General features: G+C 48.3%; 1 protein-coding gene across 1 annotated transcript in view; it reads right to left on the bottom strand.

Annotated features, from left to right (window-relative positions):
• Positions 1-18369, bottom strand: part of LOC144691533 (CMP-N-acetylneuraminate-beta-galactosamide-alpha-2,3-sialyltransferase 4-like) — a 64856-nt gene that overhangs the window by 6858 nt on the left and 39629 nt on the right. The window contains exons 4-5 of the mRNA XM_078559702.1: positions 15307-15438; positions 9197-9346 (exon numbers count right to left, since the gene is read on the bottom strand). Of these exons, the coding sequence (XP_078415828.1) occupies positions 9197-9346; positions 15307-15438 (282 nt within the window). The remainder of the gene's footprint in view (positions 1-9196; positions 9347-15306; positions 15439-18369) is intronic.

Genomic DNA, 18369 nt, shown 5'->3' with positions numbered 1-18369 from the left:
TCCTTGCGTCCCTTTCTTGGTCCAAATCAAAATCTTTTGGAAGCATCATGGGCTCAGCTTCCACATATCCCCTGATAACAGGCAGGTGTATCTTGCCACTATCTCTCTTGATCCTTTCGTTTCTTCTGTAATGCTAGACTATCCGATGCCTGGTTTTGGATAAGCCCTTATTTCCTCCAGCTAAAGAATGGACGGACCAATGTCACATCTTCTGCCTTCATCATAAAGTCCACACCTCCGTTACCGACTCCATCGTCCACTTTGGCCGCTATCTCAGGCTGAAATAGGGGGTTCACATCCTCAACATACTGTTTGACCTACAGCTGTGCTTTTGACCCTGTACCACTTCATCAGAAAAACCACCTACTTCCATTTCTGCTCTTACCTCAGCCCAAGAGCCACTGAAACCCTCATCTAAGTTCTTCTTATCTCCACACCCAACTATTCACTGTCATATCTGCTGGACAACTGCACAATAGAAACCTGGACCTTGTGTGCATTCTCTGGAGATTCGGCTATTAAGTGTTGGAATTTTATCCTCTTGACTTTAAAAAGAGCCAGAGGTCAATAATTCCAAGGGGAGAATTTTCTCCCCGTCAGGCGGGCTGGGCGGGAGTGGGCGCGAGCAGGCCGATCGCTGCCCGCGATCAGCTGCGCGCTGCCATTTTACGCGGGCGGGTCAATTAAGGCCCACCCAGCGTGACGCACACCCGGAAGTGCTCAGCGCTCCCTGTGCGGGCCGGGGGAGGAGGAGGGAGAGTCGGGGCCTGCGCCCTTTCACACATGCACACAAGGATCTGCCTCGGGTAGATTAATTTCATTCTCATAAATTGAAAGAAAGAAAAAAGAAATTACTCAGGCATGCCCCCTCATGACAATGTCACATCAGCTGGGACATGTTTATGTATTTTAATAAAAACTTTTGTTTCATTTTTAAACTCTCCAGGAAACCATCATCCTGCCCGTGGCTGAAAAGTAGGAAGCAGGAAATAATGGTCAATGGGTATTTTTGAGGCTGGAGGAAGGTTTGTAGTGGAGTTCCCCAGGGGTCAGTATTGGGACCCTTGCTTTTCCTCAATGAAACAATGTGCAGGGATATGGGGAAAAGGCAGGGCAATGGCACTAGGACATAATGCTCATTTGGAGAGCCAGTGCAGGCACGATGGGCCGAAGGGCCTCCTTCTGTGCCGTCAAAATTCTGTGATTCTGGGATTTCAATTTCGAACCTTCTCTCCATCTTTATTTAAAATATAGTGTAAGGCAATGGGATTGGATGGTCTTATCAAAGAGCTGGCGCAGACACAATGGGCCGAATGGTTTCGTTTTGTGCGTCTCATTCTGTGATGCTCTGTGATTTCATTCACCATCCTTCATGAATGTTGGTTCATCCAAAGCTCTGCTGCCCATATCCTATCCTACACCTACTCCCAGTCACCATCAGTCCTAATGCCTCAGATTTAAAATTCACATCCTTGTGTTTAAGTCCCTCCATGGGATGTCCCTTCCCTAATCCTGTAACTTCCTCCAGCCTACAACCACCCCGGCCCAAAGACACTGTTCCGCGTGTAAATGTCCCTCCCTTTTCCTGGCTGATAGAGGCTACGCCAGCATCTGCCCAGGCTCCACACTCTGGATTTCTCTCCCCAAGCCCTTTTATTTTTGCACCTCATTCTCTTCCTTTAATGACCCTCCTTAGAGCCCATGCCTCTGACCCAGGCTTTGTCCACTCCTTCTAACCTTCCCTCAGCAAATATTTTTTCCGAATGTGTCTGTGAAGCACCTCAGGACATTTTTCTACATTAAAGCTCTGGAATTTCTGTGAGGGTCCTCCAACAGGAGGAAAGGCACGAGCTGCTACAGATGGACGCTTACACCATTCTGCTGGAGGTTCCACCATCCTGAAGCTGGGAACTGCCGCATTACAGTCCACATGTGGGGAATGCAACCAATGCAAATACAACTACTGCTCAGCTAGAAATCTCTATTCTTTCTTCTCATTTCTCTTGTTTTCTTCAATTCACAAACTTTTGCTGCACACAACACAACAGCCTTGAGTTGAAGAAAAGAAAAACTTGCACTCATGCAACATCATTCATGACCTCAGAACAACCCAAAAGGCAGAATTTTGCCCTTGTCAGGCGGATGGACCTGACCGGCTTGGCAGCGGGCGGGCAGCCGATTGCCGCCGACGAAACGGGCCCCGCTGCTATGTTCCGCGGGCGGGCCAATTAAGGCCTACCCAGTGGGTTAGCGACTCCCATGGAGTACGGGAAAATAGCCGTGGGGGCGGGCGGCCTCAGACTGCTGGTTCCAATGGGGAGCCTGCAGCCTGTATAAAGAGTGGCCAGGCAGCCTGTTCGAGGCAGTGCACCATGGCCACTCAGGGAGAGGGAGAGGCAGCTGTGGTTGGACAGGAGCATGAGCAGGAGGAGGGGGGCAGGCTGCAGGAGATGCCAGCTGTGCCCCTCGCTTCTCCGATGCATGCCTTGCTGTCCTCCTCCAAGAGGTGTCCAGCCTTCGGGATATATTGTATCCCGAGGATGGGAGGAGGATATCCCCCCATGTCATCAGGCAGGCTTGGGAGGAGGTTGGTGATGCTGTCAGCGCCAATGGTGATGTGCGGCGCACAGGCACCCAGTGCTGCAAGAGATTCAATGATTTGTTGCGCTCTGGAAGGGTGAGGACCATGTTGGCCTTGGCCATTTAACTCAGCAGGTAGCCTTAGCCTTTGAGCCCCCGCCCCCATGTCTTGCTGTTGTCACTGCATTGGGCATTTGGCACACGCTGGGTGGGCAAACAGATAGTGACCATGCTTACATCAGCCTTAGTGGTTGAGGAGAAGATGGGTTCTCTCTGCAGCATATGTTGTTTGTCACATTTGAGTAGTCTGGGGGCAACCTGCAGCGGAGGCAGCTAGACACATACTCAGAACTCCAACGCATGTCTTATTGATGGTGATGAGATGGTGGAAGGGGAGCCTCAAGGTGTCGTGGCCAAGAGCCATCTGCTGGCATCGGCGCCACACCTAGTTGCGCCTCCTTGCCATGGGCGCTAAGACCCGTGTGCTATTCAAAGTGATGGACGGCGAATGTGTCCAAGGTGGCCGTTGGGGGAGGGGGTTGGGAGCAGCCGTACTATCTTCTGGTGACTGATCACCAGTAGTGTGGACAGGAGCCGCTGGAGGCCTCAGATGGGCCACTGTGGTTGGGGTGCGGCGTGCGAGTGCAGAGTACATGAGCGATCAGCCCCAATAAATCCTCTTCTCTGTTCTGCAGGCAAAAAGTGAACACAATCAGCGGGAGCGCCAGAGGACTGTAGGTGGGCACGCCCAACTCCAGTGCCTCATGACCTTTGAGGAGCAGGCCATGGAGCTGGGGAGGAGGCAGGGAGCCAGGGCAGCAAGTGGCGGCGAGGCTCGGGTTCAGCGGTCAGGTATTTGAGGGCCACAGTCCCATTCACTCTGTCTCCCCAGCATCCAAACCACTGATGGCTGCTGCAATCGTTAATGCTGAAACACTGCTCATTCACAGACTGAGACACTCTGACGTGTGGGTCATACACAAAGGTCCCTCGTCCCCTTGAGGAATCGCGTCTCCACCACCTTCCAAAGTCACCTTATCCCATTTCTGACCACTATCCCCATGGCCTAACATGCCATGGCATTGCTGCTGCACATCCAGAGACTTATTTGCATCTTAGGAGGGTTTGTACCTCCACTACCCTTTCAGCCAGTGCGCCCCACATTACTCTGTCCAAAAGGTCCTCAGCACCTCAGCTGTGAAGCTCATGGCACTCAACTTAGATAAATACCACCACGTTAGTCATCCCTGCACCAAGGGGAAATGTTGCCTTGTGTCCACCCGGTCTATGCCCTTCATAACGGTATGAAGGTCAATAATGTGACCCATCAATCTCCTGTGATCCACGGCAAATGTTGCAAGTGTTTGCAATGTTCCCTCAGCCCCGCAACTATCCAGGCCAGCATGCATCCAGGTCAGGTACCTCTGCACTCTCCCCACTCCAATGGTACATAACATGCCATGTGGCATTCCTGAGGCCATCTGACCAGCCTGTCTGTATGCGTGTCTAATGTTTGGGCTTCCTCTTGACTCTTTTCCACTTCACCAGTGTTCGTCTCCTTAGGTTCTTGAAGGGTGAGCGACTTATGAGGCTGGGGGGGAAAGGGATTAAAGGTGTTACTGACTGAACGCTAACTGATGCACTGTCCTTGTTGTTAATTTCAGCATCACCACCACTTGGCCGCGCCCAAAGACACCGCAGCCCCCCCTCCACACCTGAGGCCCAAGACGTGCAACTTGCGTCACATCATTTCAGCCAGCCAGGCACCAGTGCAGACACAAACACCTCGGTGGGGAATTTACCATCGGCTAGTTTCCCGGGTCACAGCGGAGAGGGCACTTCACAATCGCTGGAGGAGATGGTAGGGTCAGAGAGTGCCGATGGCGTCAGCAGCCGGAGGGCTGAAGGGGACCAGGCACATGCTGAGTCCGGCACTGATGACGTGCCTCTGGAGATGTCCCCATTGCAGCAGCTGCAGGACAAGCAGCAGCAATCGCATTTGCATCTGGCAGGGTTGCATGAGGGTATGGTTCAGTTAGTCTCTGTGGTGGAGGAGTCCAGGCAGAGTGTCACTGCAGGCATGTACCTCAGGACAGAGTTTCAGGCTTCCTCCACTGAGAGATTGGCGACTCTCATGGAGAGGGGCTTCAATCGGATTGAGACTCTTCTGATTGGGTTGTGCTCTGACCTGCAAGCCCTCGCAGCGCTAATGGCCACAGGTGGTCATTCCCAATGTGGGAGATGTTCTGGGTACCAAGTGTCGCCGCTCGGTGCCCATCCATCTGCGGTGAGCAGGGAGGTCCAATGTGACCTCACATTGGCGCAACAGCTGCCCGTCATCGCTGGGAGCTCCTCTCAGGGCGCTCCGGATGAGGGCAGCAGCTCCTCCGCCCCTCTGCCAGTGACCGTTGCTTCCATTGAGGCTGCGACAACTGGGGAGGTGCCAGTTCTGGAACTGGCTACTCCCTCCCAAGCGGGGCCAGCACAGGCTCCACGGGCCAGTGGATGGCCGCCAAGGTCATCGAGGCCAACAGGAGAGCAGGGTCAGCAGGCTGGCTCACAAGCCACTCTGAGCGATGGGGCGGCATCAAGACATAGCACCCGCAAACGAAAGCATAAGGCATGTTAGGCACTCCACGGGCTTGTCACTGGTGATTTTGTGTTGGCCCTAGATTAGGGAACAATATATTTATGTTTGCAATGGTGAAGTTTCTGTTATATTTTGGACATAATAAAGTCCACTTTTCTGACCATGGCTGAGGGTGTTTCCTTTGTGCTGCATTTTTCTTTTTCACAGGCATATCATGAGTGTTTGAGTGGACATTGATGTTTCTGTACTAAGCCCTTAGTTGCAGCTGATGAGGTGGAAGATGTAGCACCTAAGTGCCACGTGTGGCAGTGCCAGGCAATGCTAGTCCTGCAGATCCATGTGTGTGGAGCTAGCTGAAGGTTCGTTGGATTAAAGTGTCCTGGGCGTCCCTGCCTCCTTGGTGTAGTAGTGGGTCGGTGTGCTGCCCCTCATCATCGCCCTGTGCTTCCTCATCCTCTGAGCCACTGCTGGATTCATCATGTGCAGCCTCATCCACTGCGTCAAGGTCTTCATCGTCCACTGCGTCCCCCCTTTCCAGCGCAAGATTGTGCAGAGCGCAGCACGCTACCACTATCACAAAGAAGCGATCTGGGGGGTACTGGAGTGCGCCCCATGAGCGGTCCAGGCAACGGAAGCACATCTTGAGAAGACCGATGGCTCTCTCCACCACAGCCCTTGTGGAGGCGTGGCTCCTATTGTACCGCTGCTCAGCTTCTGTTCTTGGATGGTGGAGAGGCGTCATGAGCCACCTTCTGAGGGGATAGCCCTTGTCACCCACCAGCCATCCATCCAGCCGAGCCAGAGCACTGAAGAGCCCCGGCACCTGGGAGTGTCTGAGGATGTAGGCGTCGTGGGAGCTGCCTGGGTACCTTGCACAGACTTGTAGAATCTACATCCTGTGATCACACACTATCTGCACGTTCATGGAGTGGAAGCCCTTCCTGTTGATGAAGGCACCGGGCTCACCCGCTGGTGCCTTGATGGCCACATGTGTACAGTCTATAGCACCCTGGACGCGGGGGAACCTATCAATCACGGCAAAGCCTCTGGCTCGCTGTGTCTGACATGCCTGGTCGCAGCGGTAGTCGATGAAGGTCAATGCCCGTCTGAACACAGCGTCTGTAACCTGCTTGACACAAGTGTGGACAGCTGATTGGGAGACACCGCAAAGATCACCCACTGAGCCCTGGAAGGAGCCAGAGGCATAGAAGTGGAGGGCAACTGTGAGCTTCAGAGCCGCTGGCATGGGGTGTCCACCCACACAGTTAGGAGAGATCTCAGCGCCAATCATCTGACAGATATAGGTGACTGTCTCCCTTGAGAGTCGGAGCCTCCTTTAGCACTGTACCTCAGTCATATTGAGGTAGCTGCTTCGCCACCTGTATACCCTGGCAGCAGGATAATGGCATCTTCTGCGGTCCCTTGCACCTTGGACAACCTCTTGGCCCTGCACCCCTTGTGCCTGCGCCTGTCCTCCCAAAGGTGGGTCTCCTGGAGGCTGATTGTCCAGCCCTGGCCTCCTCCTTATTCTATCCCTCCCTTCCTCCTCAGGGGAGCTGCCTCCAGTGGAGATGTCAGAACCCATACCCCCAGGCTAAATGGAGGCCTCTGGAAAGCTGCAGGCCCGAGAAAGATTACTGTCTGCAGACTGGTTTCAAAGTACACAAAAAGCTCTTGGAAATCGATGTGAACTGCTAACAATCAAACAGGCAACTTTAAAACACTTTCTGCAATTAAAACTTCGTGGAAAACATGAACAACCCCTCTGAGTCCACATATCCCGCCAGTGCATGAGTTTTATTAAAAAATCTCCTACCCGCCTGCCCGTTGGGCCCATGCGCCGACCCGAAGTTCGCACGGGTCCCTCAAAATCCTCGACAATTGGCAAGTTAAATGCCTTAACGAGGCCTTTAATTAATGGCGGGCGCGCGTCCCATTGCTGTGCGCGCCCACCGACCAAAATATCGCGATGCCACACGCTGACGTTGGGACACTCGCGTGACGTCAATGCGCGACATTTTAAGCACTGATGTGCGGGCTCCACCACCCGCACGTCAGCCAGAAAATTCTGCCCAAAGTCTTTTACAGCCAAATCCTTTGGAAATGTAATCACTGTTATAATGTAGAAGACATTACATCTAACTTGGTACACAGCAAGCTCCAACAAACAACAATGTGATAATGCCCAGATCATCAGATTTTTCAATTATGTAACTTGAGGGATAAATATCAGCCAGAACACTGGAGATATCTTCCCTCCTCTTCTTCAAAATAGGGCCATGGGAGTTTTTACATCCACCCGAGAGGGCAGACCGGACTTCGGTTGAATGTTTCATTTAAAAGATGGCATCTCCGACAGTGCAGCACTCCTTCAGTACTCCATTGGCTGAATTATGCGCTCAAGTCTCTGACGTGGGGCTCAAACGCTTAACTTTCTGACTCAGGAGTGAAGAGCTACCCAATGAACACCCAGTTAGGTCTAGATAGGCATCCAATCAAGCAAGAATCATGCTCTGAGTCACAACGTCTTAATGATGATGAAGAACGATGATAGAGAAGGAAAGAAAAAGATGCAAATCCTGAGCTGCCAATCCCATTACCGGAGGCGGGTGGGAGCGGTCAGGAAGCCGGACCCTGATCATGGCCGGACCGCATTTCATGCTGACAGGACAATTAAGGCCCGCCCTGCGTAAAATGCATGCTGCAGCGCTCAGCGCTGCCTGTGTGTTGTGGGGAGGAGGGGAGGAGGCTGAGAGAGCAACTTCGTGCACGCGTGTGGGTGCGCGCTGGAAAAGTTCCCTGAGGCACAGAGCTGTCTCAGGGAGATGAAGAGTTTAAGAATTAAAAATAAACAATTTTAACTTGTTAAAAAAACATGTCTCCTCGTGTGACTCTGTCACATGAGCAGGGACATGTTCTAAGGTGTTAAAATTTATAGTTTGTTTTTAATTGCTGTTGGAAACCTTACCCTGCCCGTGAATGAGGTTTCCTAAGAAGTGCAAAGGCCGCTTGGCCTTTTCGCCTGCCTGAACAGGTCCTTTAATTGTTGGCGGGCATGCTGCCGACTCCCGCGCGCGTCCGCTGACCGAAATATTGAGTGAGTGTGCGATGACGTCAGGATTCTCACCCGAGGTCATCACGTGGCATTTTACGCTCGAGCGGGTCGGGCGCGTGAAAAATCCTGGCCCATGAGTACAAAAAGAGGGCAATGAGATGAAAAGTGGTTAATATGATAATCAGAAGTTTTCACTCCCCGGCACAAACAATCAATAATTTAGTAGTTTGTCGGGATATTTGGAAAGACATTTCTAACCATGGATTTGGAAAACCCTTTGATCTTGGTTAGCCTGTGAGATGGGCAGAGGGAGAAAATCTTTTTTAAGTACGGAACACAGATAGCAGAGGGGCAGATACGCTTTTGGAAACGGAGGGAGGGAAATTTGTTTGTGTAGTGCCCTGTTGACTACATAGGTTCTCCGGGAGTGAATGGCGCCGTGGGATAGTACCTGCACAACCCATGTGGGTTTCTCCATTGATATCACTGAACAAACCCACGCTGGTTGTGTAGGTAGCCCTTCCATCGCCGCCTGTCCCTGGGGATCCAGGAAGGCTGGCTGCAAATGTCTGGCAAAGACAGAGGGTCTTCAACAAGAGAGGTTCAATCCTGGGCTCTACTGCAGGACACAGAGAGATTATTTAAATTGAGCAGCATCATCTAGTGAAGTGGATATTTGGTCACGTACTTTTTGATTTTAGATTATTTATTGGATGTAGGTTGCACTGACTGAATTGAATAACCTAGAGTATTTCACCAGACTTCAAAATAAAGGAATTTAAAATCCAAAGCAAAATTCACTTCAACTAGTGTTAACCCAGTACATCTTGAGTACCTGGATATCCAGGGGTTCTACTATTACTGTCGAGGTCTCTCTGCTGCTCAAGTATATCAAGGGCAGTCCCACAAAAGTAAAATGTTCAGGTAGAACATGAAACCATCCACAGGAATTGTTTCCATCTGATACTTACAGACATCTGTGTCATTTTTAGCTGATCAAAATAATGAATCAGTCCATCTTTTTGATTCAGTGGATAACCAAATCCAGCGACATGGACTTCATCGCAATAGTTCAGGCCCAGCGTGACGGCTAAAAACCCAGTGGTTGGATGAGACCCTCTCTGTGGGTGTAGAAAAAAAATAGATTAAAGTATGTAATAAAGCTAAAGGCATTAACAGAGTGAGAATATGACATGGGAAAGAGTGTATGAGGGAGAGAGAGAACAAAGAAGACCAAAAGGGAATGAGGGAAATTTCAAATGATAAAATGAGTATGAGAGACAAAGAATGAAGAGTGTGGAGGCATCAAGAAACGAAAAGTGGGACAGTTGAAATGAAGAAACTCCAATATAGAACAAAGGCCCAAAAGACAGGACAGTTGGGAAGGAAAAAGGTTCAAAAAAAGCAAGAATTAAGCCATGAATAGGTGACTTGGGTTGCAAGTTTCTTGATTGAATGAAGACAAAGGGTTTGAGCATGTAAAAAGATCTGTGATTTCGAGATTCAATGAGTTATAATGAGTTTTGACTTCAAGGCAAAATGGATATCAGGAGGAAGAAGATAACATAAAAGGGCAAATTTCAGTCTTCTGAGGAACGTTCTGATGAGCAATCCTCATAATAAAGAGAGGTAAGAATTATGACAATGGAGAGAAGTTGTGTACCACATACGAGACCAGCACTGCAGAATTGGACACATTCCTGTTTTATTTTTATTTGTCCTGGGTTGTAGACAAGGCAAGGAAACATTTATCGTCCAACCTTAGTTGCTCTGAGGAAATTAAGAGTCAAGCGCACCGTGCATGACTGGAGTCACGTGTAGGCTACACGAGGTAGGTGCGGCAAATTCCCTCCTCTAAAGGATATTATGAAGTAATACGCTTTTTCTGGCAATCCATCAGCTTCAAATTTATTCTGGTGTCAGCGACAAATGACCAAATTTACTGAATTCAATTTCAAAACTGGTGATGGTGGGATTTGAACACGTGTTCAACTCAAATCCAAATGCCCATCAATGGTTTGCAGCACAGATATGATGGGCATAATGGCCTCCTTCTGTGCCAAAAATATTATATTTCTGTTTCAACTGCAACTTAATCCAGTGTCAAACTGCTCGGCCACCACAACCTGTCTGTCGCAAGTAAATAGTCATTAATAGACAACTAATATTTGATATAAAAGAGGAATTGAGACTTTCTGAAGGCAACTTCTGTAATGGAGGAGATATGGGAGCTTCTTTGAGATGAGGTGAAATTTAATTTGGACAAGTGTAAAGTAATACACATAGGAAGGAGAAATGGGAAACACACAAACTCCATGAATGGGGGTGAATGGTCAGGATGAAGTTTTAAGAAACCCAGGTACCTTAGTCGACTGGAAGTTCAGCCCAACCAGTGCCAGAACAACAATCAATAAAGCCAAGAGAATGAATCCTGATGGGTCCAGTTCTGGACGTCGAGATATATGGAAGACATTGAGACATTAAGTGCGCTACTGAAAAGAGGTTTGTGTAGAAGTCCGAATTTGAGCAGAGAACAAAGAAACTTGGCCTCTTTTTGTCCATTAAATGAAGCATCTCAGAGGTGATTTTCTAGAGATTTGTAAGATTATAATCAGCCTGGAAAAGGTAATGCTAGAACATAAATTACATTCAGAATTTAATGCAAAGTTAAGGGATCAGAGATTCAAAGCAGTAAAAAGGCAAATTTAGCTTGTTATCAGTAAGTTATTCAATATAATGAGGGATCAAAACAAACATTCATAGAACGGGGCAAAAAACCTGGAATCTTTTAACAACTAATTAGAGTCTTTAGGCACATTCTGGATGGATGTACTTAAGGTTGAGTTGCAGTAACTTCCTTGTGATCCAGAGAGATAGTGAAACATTTAGTGGCGTTACCAAAGATTAGTTGCACACAAATCTGAACACTGTCACATCCTCCATGCCCTTTGTTAATCCTCTCTTGCACTCTGACCCTCTGACTCTAGAGTTTTGTACAACCCTTTCCTCTCTTTATCCCATCATTCTGAGCAGGGCATTCAGTTGCCATGGCCACTCTCCTGTTATTCCCTATGTAATTTCTCTCCTTCTACTTAGCTCTCAACATATACTCAAGGATCATTTTTAACCAATTTTTGGGTCACTTCTCCAAACTCTCCCGCTGTCACTCAGAAGGACAAGGACAACATATGCATAGGAACTACATCACCTCCAGGTCACACACCATCATGACATGGACAAATGTCATCCATTCTTCCAAAATCATGAGCCAAAAATCCAGGAAATTCCTCTCCAACAACTCAGTGGGAGGAAATTCACCACATGGGCTGCAGTGGTTCAAGAAGAAGGCTCACCACCAGCTTTAAAATGTCAACCGTGAAACATGCCCACATCCAAATAATGAACGTAAAGAAAAAAACACATGTCACTTTGGGTGGAATCATCCCAGGTTTACACTAAGTGTAGTGGCAGGCAGGAAAAAGGACGTTTTATCTGCTGACCGCAATGGCGGCTTTTCATGCCGTATCGACCCAAACCCACCTCTTTAAGCATTCCCAGGAAACACAGCATTTTGATGGCCGGCGGGCTCTCATTTGCCCGCCATGCCATCACTTTGCTGCTTCATTACGCTCGGCATCATATTTAAAGTCCAGCTGCACGTGCACCTCTCAGTGCTTCCAGCCCACGACTGCTGCAAAGAAGACATGGCCCCGAAAGGCAAGAAGACTGCAGTCCCCAGGTTTAATGACATGTCCATTGAGTGCCTTTTGAATGCAGTGGAGGCCCACCGTGAAGTCCTCTACCCCTGCTCTGGCCACTGGATGGGCACCAACCTCACTAATCCAGCATGGGAGGTGCTGGCAATGGTGGTCAGCACCAATGCCCTGCAAAAGAGAACAGCTGCCCTTTGCTGCAACAGGATGAATGGTCTCACCCGCTCCGCCAGGGCAAGTCACTCTTCTCATCACTCTCAACTCACACACTCACAAACCCATCACACATCCACAGAGATCTCACATGTCAAGGGACAACACCACTAACTCTCACACATATGCTCACATCTTCCTCAGGCTCATATCCTCTAAACTCGTGTCCTCATCCTGTCCATGGCTCCGCTCGCCACACAAACATTCCACGCAGTGACATGTGTCCTGCTCACACTCTCTCCATCTGTTTTCATGAAGGAGCACAGCAGCAGGGACAGGTCCCAGACCGGGTTGGAGTGGCCCACATTAGGCCTCTCACTCACTTTGAGGAGTGCGCCATTGTGCTGACGTGTGAGGATGTGGACAGTGCAGACCTGCACTCCATCGCGGTAGCCATGGATGAGTTCCTGCAGTGGCAATGCGGTTGGGAAACCAGGCACCTTGACATACCCCACATACAGGTGCTCCTCCACTCAAGGAGTCAGGGCTGGGCCCTCGGGCACCTGAAGGGAGGAGGAGTGGCAGCTGGACACCCCTGGGCTATCCACTCAGTAATCTCAGAGGCTGTCCTCTCCCTCCAAGCCGATTTTACCTGTGACCCCCTCAACCTTGTCCTCTGTCACTGCAGATGGAGCAGTTGGCCCACAGGAGGAGACCCAAATCAAGCCAGGGCCCCCAAGGCTGCGGCTTTCCAGAGGACCCATGGCAAAGTCAGAGGCAACAGGGCCAACCATTGCACAGGCTGTCTCCACCCCTTCTGTGGATGTCAGGGCAGCACCTAGAAGTCTAAGGCGTTCAAAAATTAAGAAATTCTGATCACAGTTGATTGCACGGGTGAACACATTTTGTCACTTTCCAATCTGAAAATATATTGACTTTCACTGAATAACGTGTAATGGTGTCTTCCAGCTTCAGTGACAGGCTTCACGAGTCCTCACCATACATTCCCCGCCCCCCAAGCTCCACTAGCAGTTTAGCTGCACGCAGCTGGTCTACGAGTGATTCTGGAGGGAGAATTGGGTGTGTGTGTGTGGCAGGGCCTTTCGGAGCCTCGTGCAAGCCTCTCCCACACATGTGGATCCTTCCCATGTCACACTTGCCTCAATGTCCTGAGCATTTTCAATGCTGCCTGCTGGGGTTCTCTTTCAGTTGTCCATCTGGGCTGACCTGCATCTCCACCCACCCACTGATCACACTCCCATGCAGCACCTGATTTCATCCACCACGGCTCTCGTTTCACTTTCGATTTAGCAAGCGTGGTAGTGCTACAGTTTTTCTCGTGCTCCTCCATCCTTTCCCCTCCCTCAGTCACCCAGTTACTTCCCCCCCAATCACTGTTGACCCCCCTGGCACCACCTTCCACTCCTCCCCCTGTGACCTATCAGCCGCAACCCTTTTCCTTTGGGCATGTCCAGGTGAACGTGTAAGTTAACCTTCCTTCCCAAAAATCCCACCCCATCCACATTAACCTCCCCGACCCCTTCCTTCCCTCCTCAGGGTCCATGTCTGCCTCTGAGTCCCCACCAACCACCCTCGCCATCCCTTCAACTAATGCCATCACATCCTAACACTCCCAACCTACTACCTCACTCTGCCCTCTCTCATTCTCACCATTCCCTCATACCATGCCCACCCTTATTTGGCTTCTCAGGAGGCAGCACTGGACTCAACAGGTCCCTTCCTTGCACGTTCACCTGGGTATTCCCCACTCTAGCTCCTTCTCCCCTTGGAACTCCTTTCCCCCACCCTGGACTCCCCTTAGCCCTTAGTCCTTCCCCCTTCCTGACTCTTTCCTCCACCCTTACTTCTTCCTCTCCCTGGACTTCTCCCCCTCTCCGGACTCCTTCCTCCCCCAGACTCCTTGCCCTCTCTGGAGTCTTTCCATCCTCTAAACTCCTTCTTTTACACCTTCCTCCCCCCTTACACCAGGGTGGGCTGGGGTGGGGAGAGGGAGGGTGGCGCTGAGGTGGAAAGGAGTCAGGGAAGCCAGAAAACTAGACACAACTGGAATAGCCGTGAAGAACTTTGGAGAAGGACCAAAGTGGTTACTGGATGAAATAAGTGCAGTGACTGGACCTCTATCTTACCACGTGGTGGTGGAAGGCCAAGTCATACAGAGACATGTGGATCATCTAAGGAAGAGAGAAACAAATCACCAAGAAATTGATTCCACCAGTGTTCACAACCAGGTCAGCGATTCCTGTTGAGAGTATTCAACCCAGTACAGACATGCCTGATTTTCCTGTCAGAGTTGAGGTTACAGAGCTGCAGGTGCCCACCGAAGAACTGATGTTCAGGCAATTCCTGAAAAGGAGGTTTCTGACAAAGCATCTGAACTTTTAGAGCTGAGACGTTCTACACGCATAAGGAAACTCCTAGAAAGACTGAATTTGTAAGTTACTTATCTGTGTGAATATTTTGCTGCCTAAAGAAAATTGTACTTGCAAATCCAAAATGTATATCTCAGTAAAGGGGGACGAATGTGGTAATTATGGTTTTCTTTGATATTTAATATACCTTTAAGAAGAGTGCTTGTTAAGTAAGATCGCATGATCTTTAGTACCCAATAGGAGAGTAGCACGGGTTACCTCAGTAGTTAGTAGTGTAAAGATAGAGTTTGCAGTGAAAGCACACATGCAGTTGCAACTAAGTACCTTTGTAAAGAAACAAAACTTTCCACCTAGGAAGTGTCTGCCGATCAATAGTGCCAACTGTATCTGTCTGTCAACCATGTGCCTGATAATCAATAGTACCAACTCGGACACCACTCACAATATTTACCCAGATCATGTGATCTTACAACACAGGATTATTCTTAAAGCTACAGTCCTACAATTATCAAAACTATAATTACTAAAGTTATGCAAGTCTTTTTGTTTCCATAACCAAATGGAGACATAGTTAATAATCCTGACGTGCAACACAGCATTCCTTGACTGACGCTCTCCTGTGATGCACTTTAAGAGGTTTTACTATGTTAAAAACACAATATAATTACAAGTTGTTGTTATTGAAAGGCAGATGAAAAATCTACAATCATTCCTGTGCTGTTAATAATCTTTCTATTTTTGGGGGAGATTAGTGTTTCTCTAGTAGTAACTTCCCAAGAAACTTTACAATTACTTTTACAGATCAGAACAGAAACACACCCTTACCCGTTTAATCAGGTCTGGTTTTTCCAGTAAGTCCATTGCAGCTTGATACATATAAAAGGGATTGAGCATGCGCACCTTAGCAGGATCCAAATTCTTTACAAAGGCTGGCCTTCTCCAGAATCCTGATATTACCTAGTGTGAAAAATATTTCAAGATCAGGGAAACATATTCAAGAGAAACACTGAAATGTGGATACACAGGCAGACATGTTCCGGCATTACCTCCCATCCAATTATGTGATTGCAACTTGATGAGGGAGTGCAACGAGAGCTTTTCTAGATCCTTGTCTCATGTGCCCCCATGCATTCCTACTACACATGTACCACCATCTGAAAAGTAGTGTCTGTCTGCCAACTATGATGGTGTGCATCCCTCCTGATATTATTGTGCACTGAAGCCATGGCGAGTGGCCTCCAGCTAAGTGGTCATGGGTGTCCCTGAATAAGCAAACAGTTTGCTTCCTATTCAAGGAGTTTGAACCAACACCCGACTGCCCACTTTAAAGTGTCAGAGTGGCTGTCCTGGCTATAATGCAGCTACTGTTTCACTTGAGGTTGGGTCATATTTTCTTTCCTCACCAGAGACATTCTTTCGTTCATTTTGAGAAAATGATCCACAATGTTTAACCTCTTGGGGACCTTCTCCCCCCAGGTTTCTCTGTGCATGTCCAGGGTACTGTGAGGTTGTGTCCCCCATAGAAAGAAACAGGAGGAAAACCCCACTGAGAACTGAGAAACCTCCCGAGTTGCGGATATTATGGGGGGGGGGGGGGGGGGGGTGACGGACTATCCCAATTTTTGCCATGTTCCCATACAAACTTCCTAACTATTTGATTAGTTGAACTGCTCCACTGAACTCTGTTGCAGAAGTCTGTAATTTTCCAATTATAGTAACTCATACAAATTTATTGTTACTTCCAATATAAATAGGGTGCATTGATTGGTTAATGATTTCTATTGTCAGCCCATCTTAAGAAAACACGACGACTAAAACTTCTTTGATGAAGTATTATGCAGCCAAATAGCCTCAGATTATCTGGGTGCATAGTCCAGTACTATTGATATACATAGCTGACCTCGAGCTGATTTCTCTGAAGGATCCACCAGACCCACAACCACTCTTTCAAAAGGCACCTCGATCTGGGGGCACGGCTACAAGAGGAGTTGGGATGAGGGGCTGTGAGATGACAGCCTGAACTGTTGCTACCATGAAGCTGAATATGCTTATATAACCACCTCGCCAATGAAATCTTTGCAAAGTCTCTGCCTTTGCTTTTTCTTCTGTCGAACAAACATGAGCCAACTTCTTGACTATAACACAAAGAGTTTGGGGTGATCGATCACTCGTTGTTCACAAGTGTGATCAGTCGTTAATCACTTTGATTCTCTATAAGAGATAATTTTTGAGAATAAAATCAGAAAACTACAATATTTCATGTTCTTTCTGAACCTCACCATTGGCAGACAGCCGTAAGCAAACTTCAATGATGGATCACTTCCATATGTTCAGATAGGTTTAACCTACAGCTGTAATGGATACGATAATACCATAGCTGCTGTGCCAGCCATAGAATCAGGGAAAGTTCACGGCAGTGAAAGAGGCCATTCTGTCCATTGTGTCCATGCTGGCAATGAAAAATGAGCCACCCAGCCTAATCCCACTTTCTAGCATTTGGTCCGTAGCTCTGCAGGTTATGGCGCTTGAGGTGCATATCCAGACACCTTTTAAATGAGTTGAGGGTTTCTGCCTCCACTACCCTTTCAGGCAGTGAGTTCCAGACCCCCCACAACCCTCTGGGAGAAAAATGCTTTCCTCATCTCCCCTCTAATCTTTCTACCAATCACTTTAAATCTATGCCCCCTTGTCACTGACCTCTCTGCTAAAGTAAAGAGGCCCCTCCCGTCCACTCTATCCAGGCCCCTCACAATTTTGTGCATCTCAGTCAAATCCCTCCTCATCCTCCTGTGTTCAAAGGTGGACAACCCCAGCCTATCCAATCTTTCCTCAAAGCTGCAATTTTCCAGTTCTGTCAACATCTTTGTAAATCTCCTTTTTCCCCTCTCCAGTGCAATTACATCCTTTCTGTAAAGAGGTGACCAGAACTACATAGTGGTCAAGTTCTGGCCTAATTAATGTTTTATATAGTTCCAGCATAACATCCCTGCTCTTATATCCTATGCCATGGTTAATAAATTTCATATGCTTTCTTAACCACCTTGTCGATCTAATCTACTACTTTCAGGGATCTGTGCACTTTCATCCCCAGCTCAGTAAGTGGCACTCCAATGGATTCAAGACCTATTCCAAAGAATTGAACAAATCATCTAAATCGACAATCCAGTGCAGTGCTGATGGAGTGCTGCATTGTCAGATATGTCGTCTTTCAGATGAGATGTTAAACTGAGCTCTGCCCTCTCAGGTGAAGGTAAAGGATCCCAGAGCAGTTACCAACAAGATCAGGGGAGTTCCCCCCAATGTTTCCACTAGTGGGGTAATCTTCAACTAGGGGACATAGTTACAGAATAAGGGGACTCTCATTTAAAATTGAGATGTGAAGGAATTTCTTCTATCGTAGGGTGGTGAATGTCTGGAATTCTCTATCCGAGAGAGCTGTAGAGGCTAGATCACTGAAAGTATTTAAAGAGGAGGTAGACAGATTTTTGAAATATCAGGGAGTAGAGGGCTATGAGGAGCTGGCACGAAAGAGGAGTTGAGGCTTGGGGCAGATCAGCCATGATCCTATTGAAAGACAGGACAGGCTTGAGGGGCCGAATGGCCTACTCCTGCTTCTATTTCTTATGTCTTTATGTCCTTATGCCTTCATGAAGACAGACACAAAATAATTATTCCTCCTGCCTCTGCCTGTAATGAACCCACATTTGCTTGCTAATCTTTTCCTTTTCACATACCTAAAGAAGCTTTCATAATCTGTCTTTGTATTGCTCGCTAGGTTGCATTCATATTCTCTTTCCCCTTTCTCTATCAGTTTCTTGGTCATCCTTTACTGGATTTTAAATTGCTGCCAATTCCCGGGCTTACCACTTTTTCTGGCAACCTTATAGG

The sequence above is a fragment of the Cetorhinus maximus genome, chromosome 2 (assembly GCF_964194155.1).
Source record: "Cetorhinus maximus chromosome 2, sCetMax3.hap1.1, whole genome shotgun sequence".
NCBI lineage: Eukaryota > Metazoa > Chordata > Chondrichthyes > Lamniformes > Cetorhinidae > Cetorhinus > Cetorhinus maximus.
This window is presented reverse-complemented; position numbering and strand designations above follow the sequence as displayed.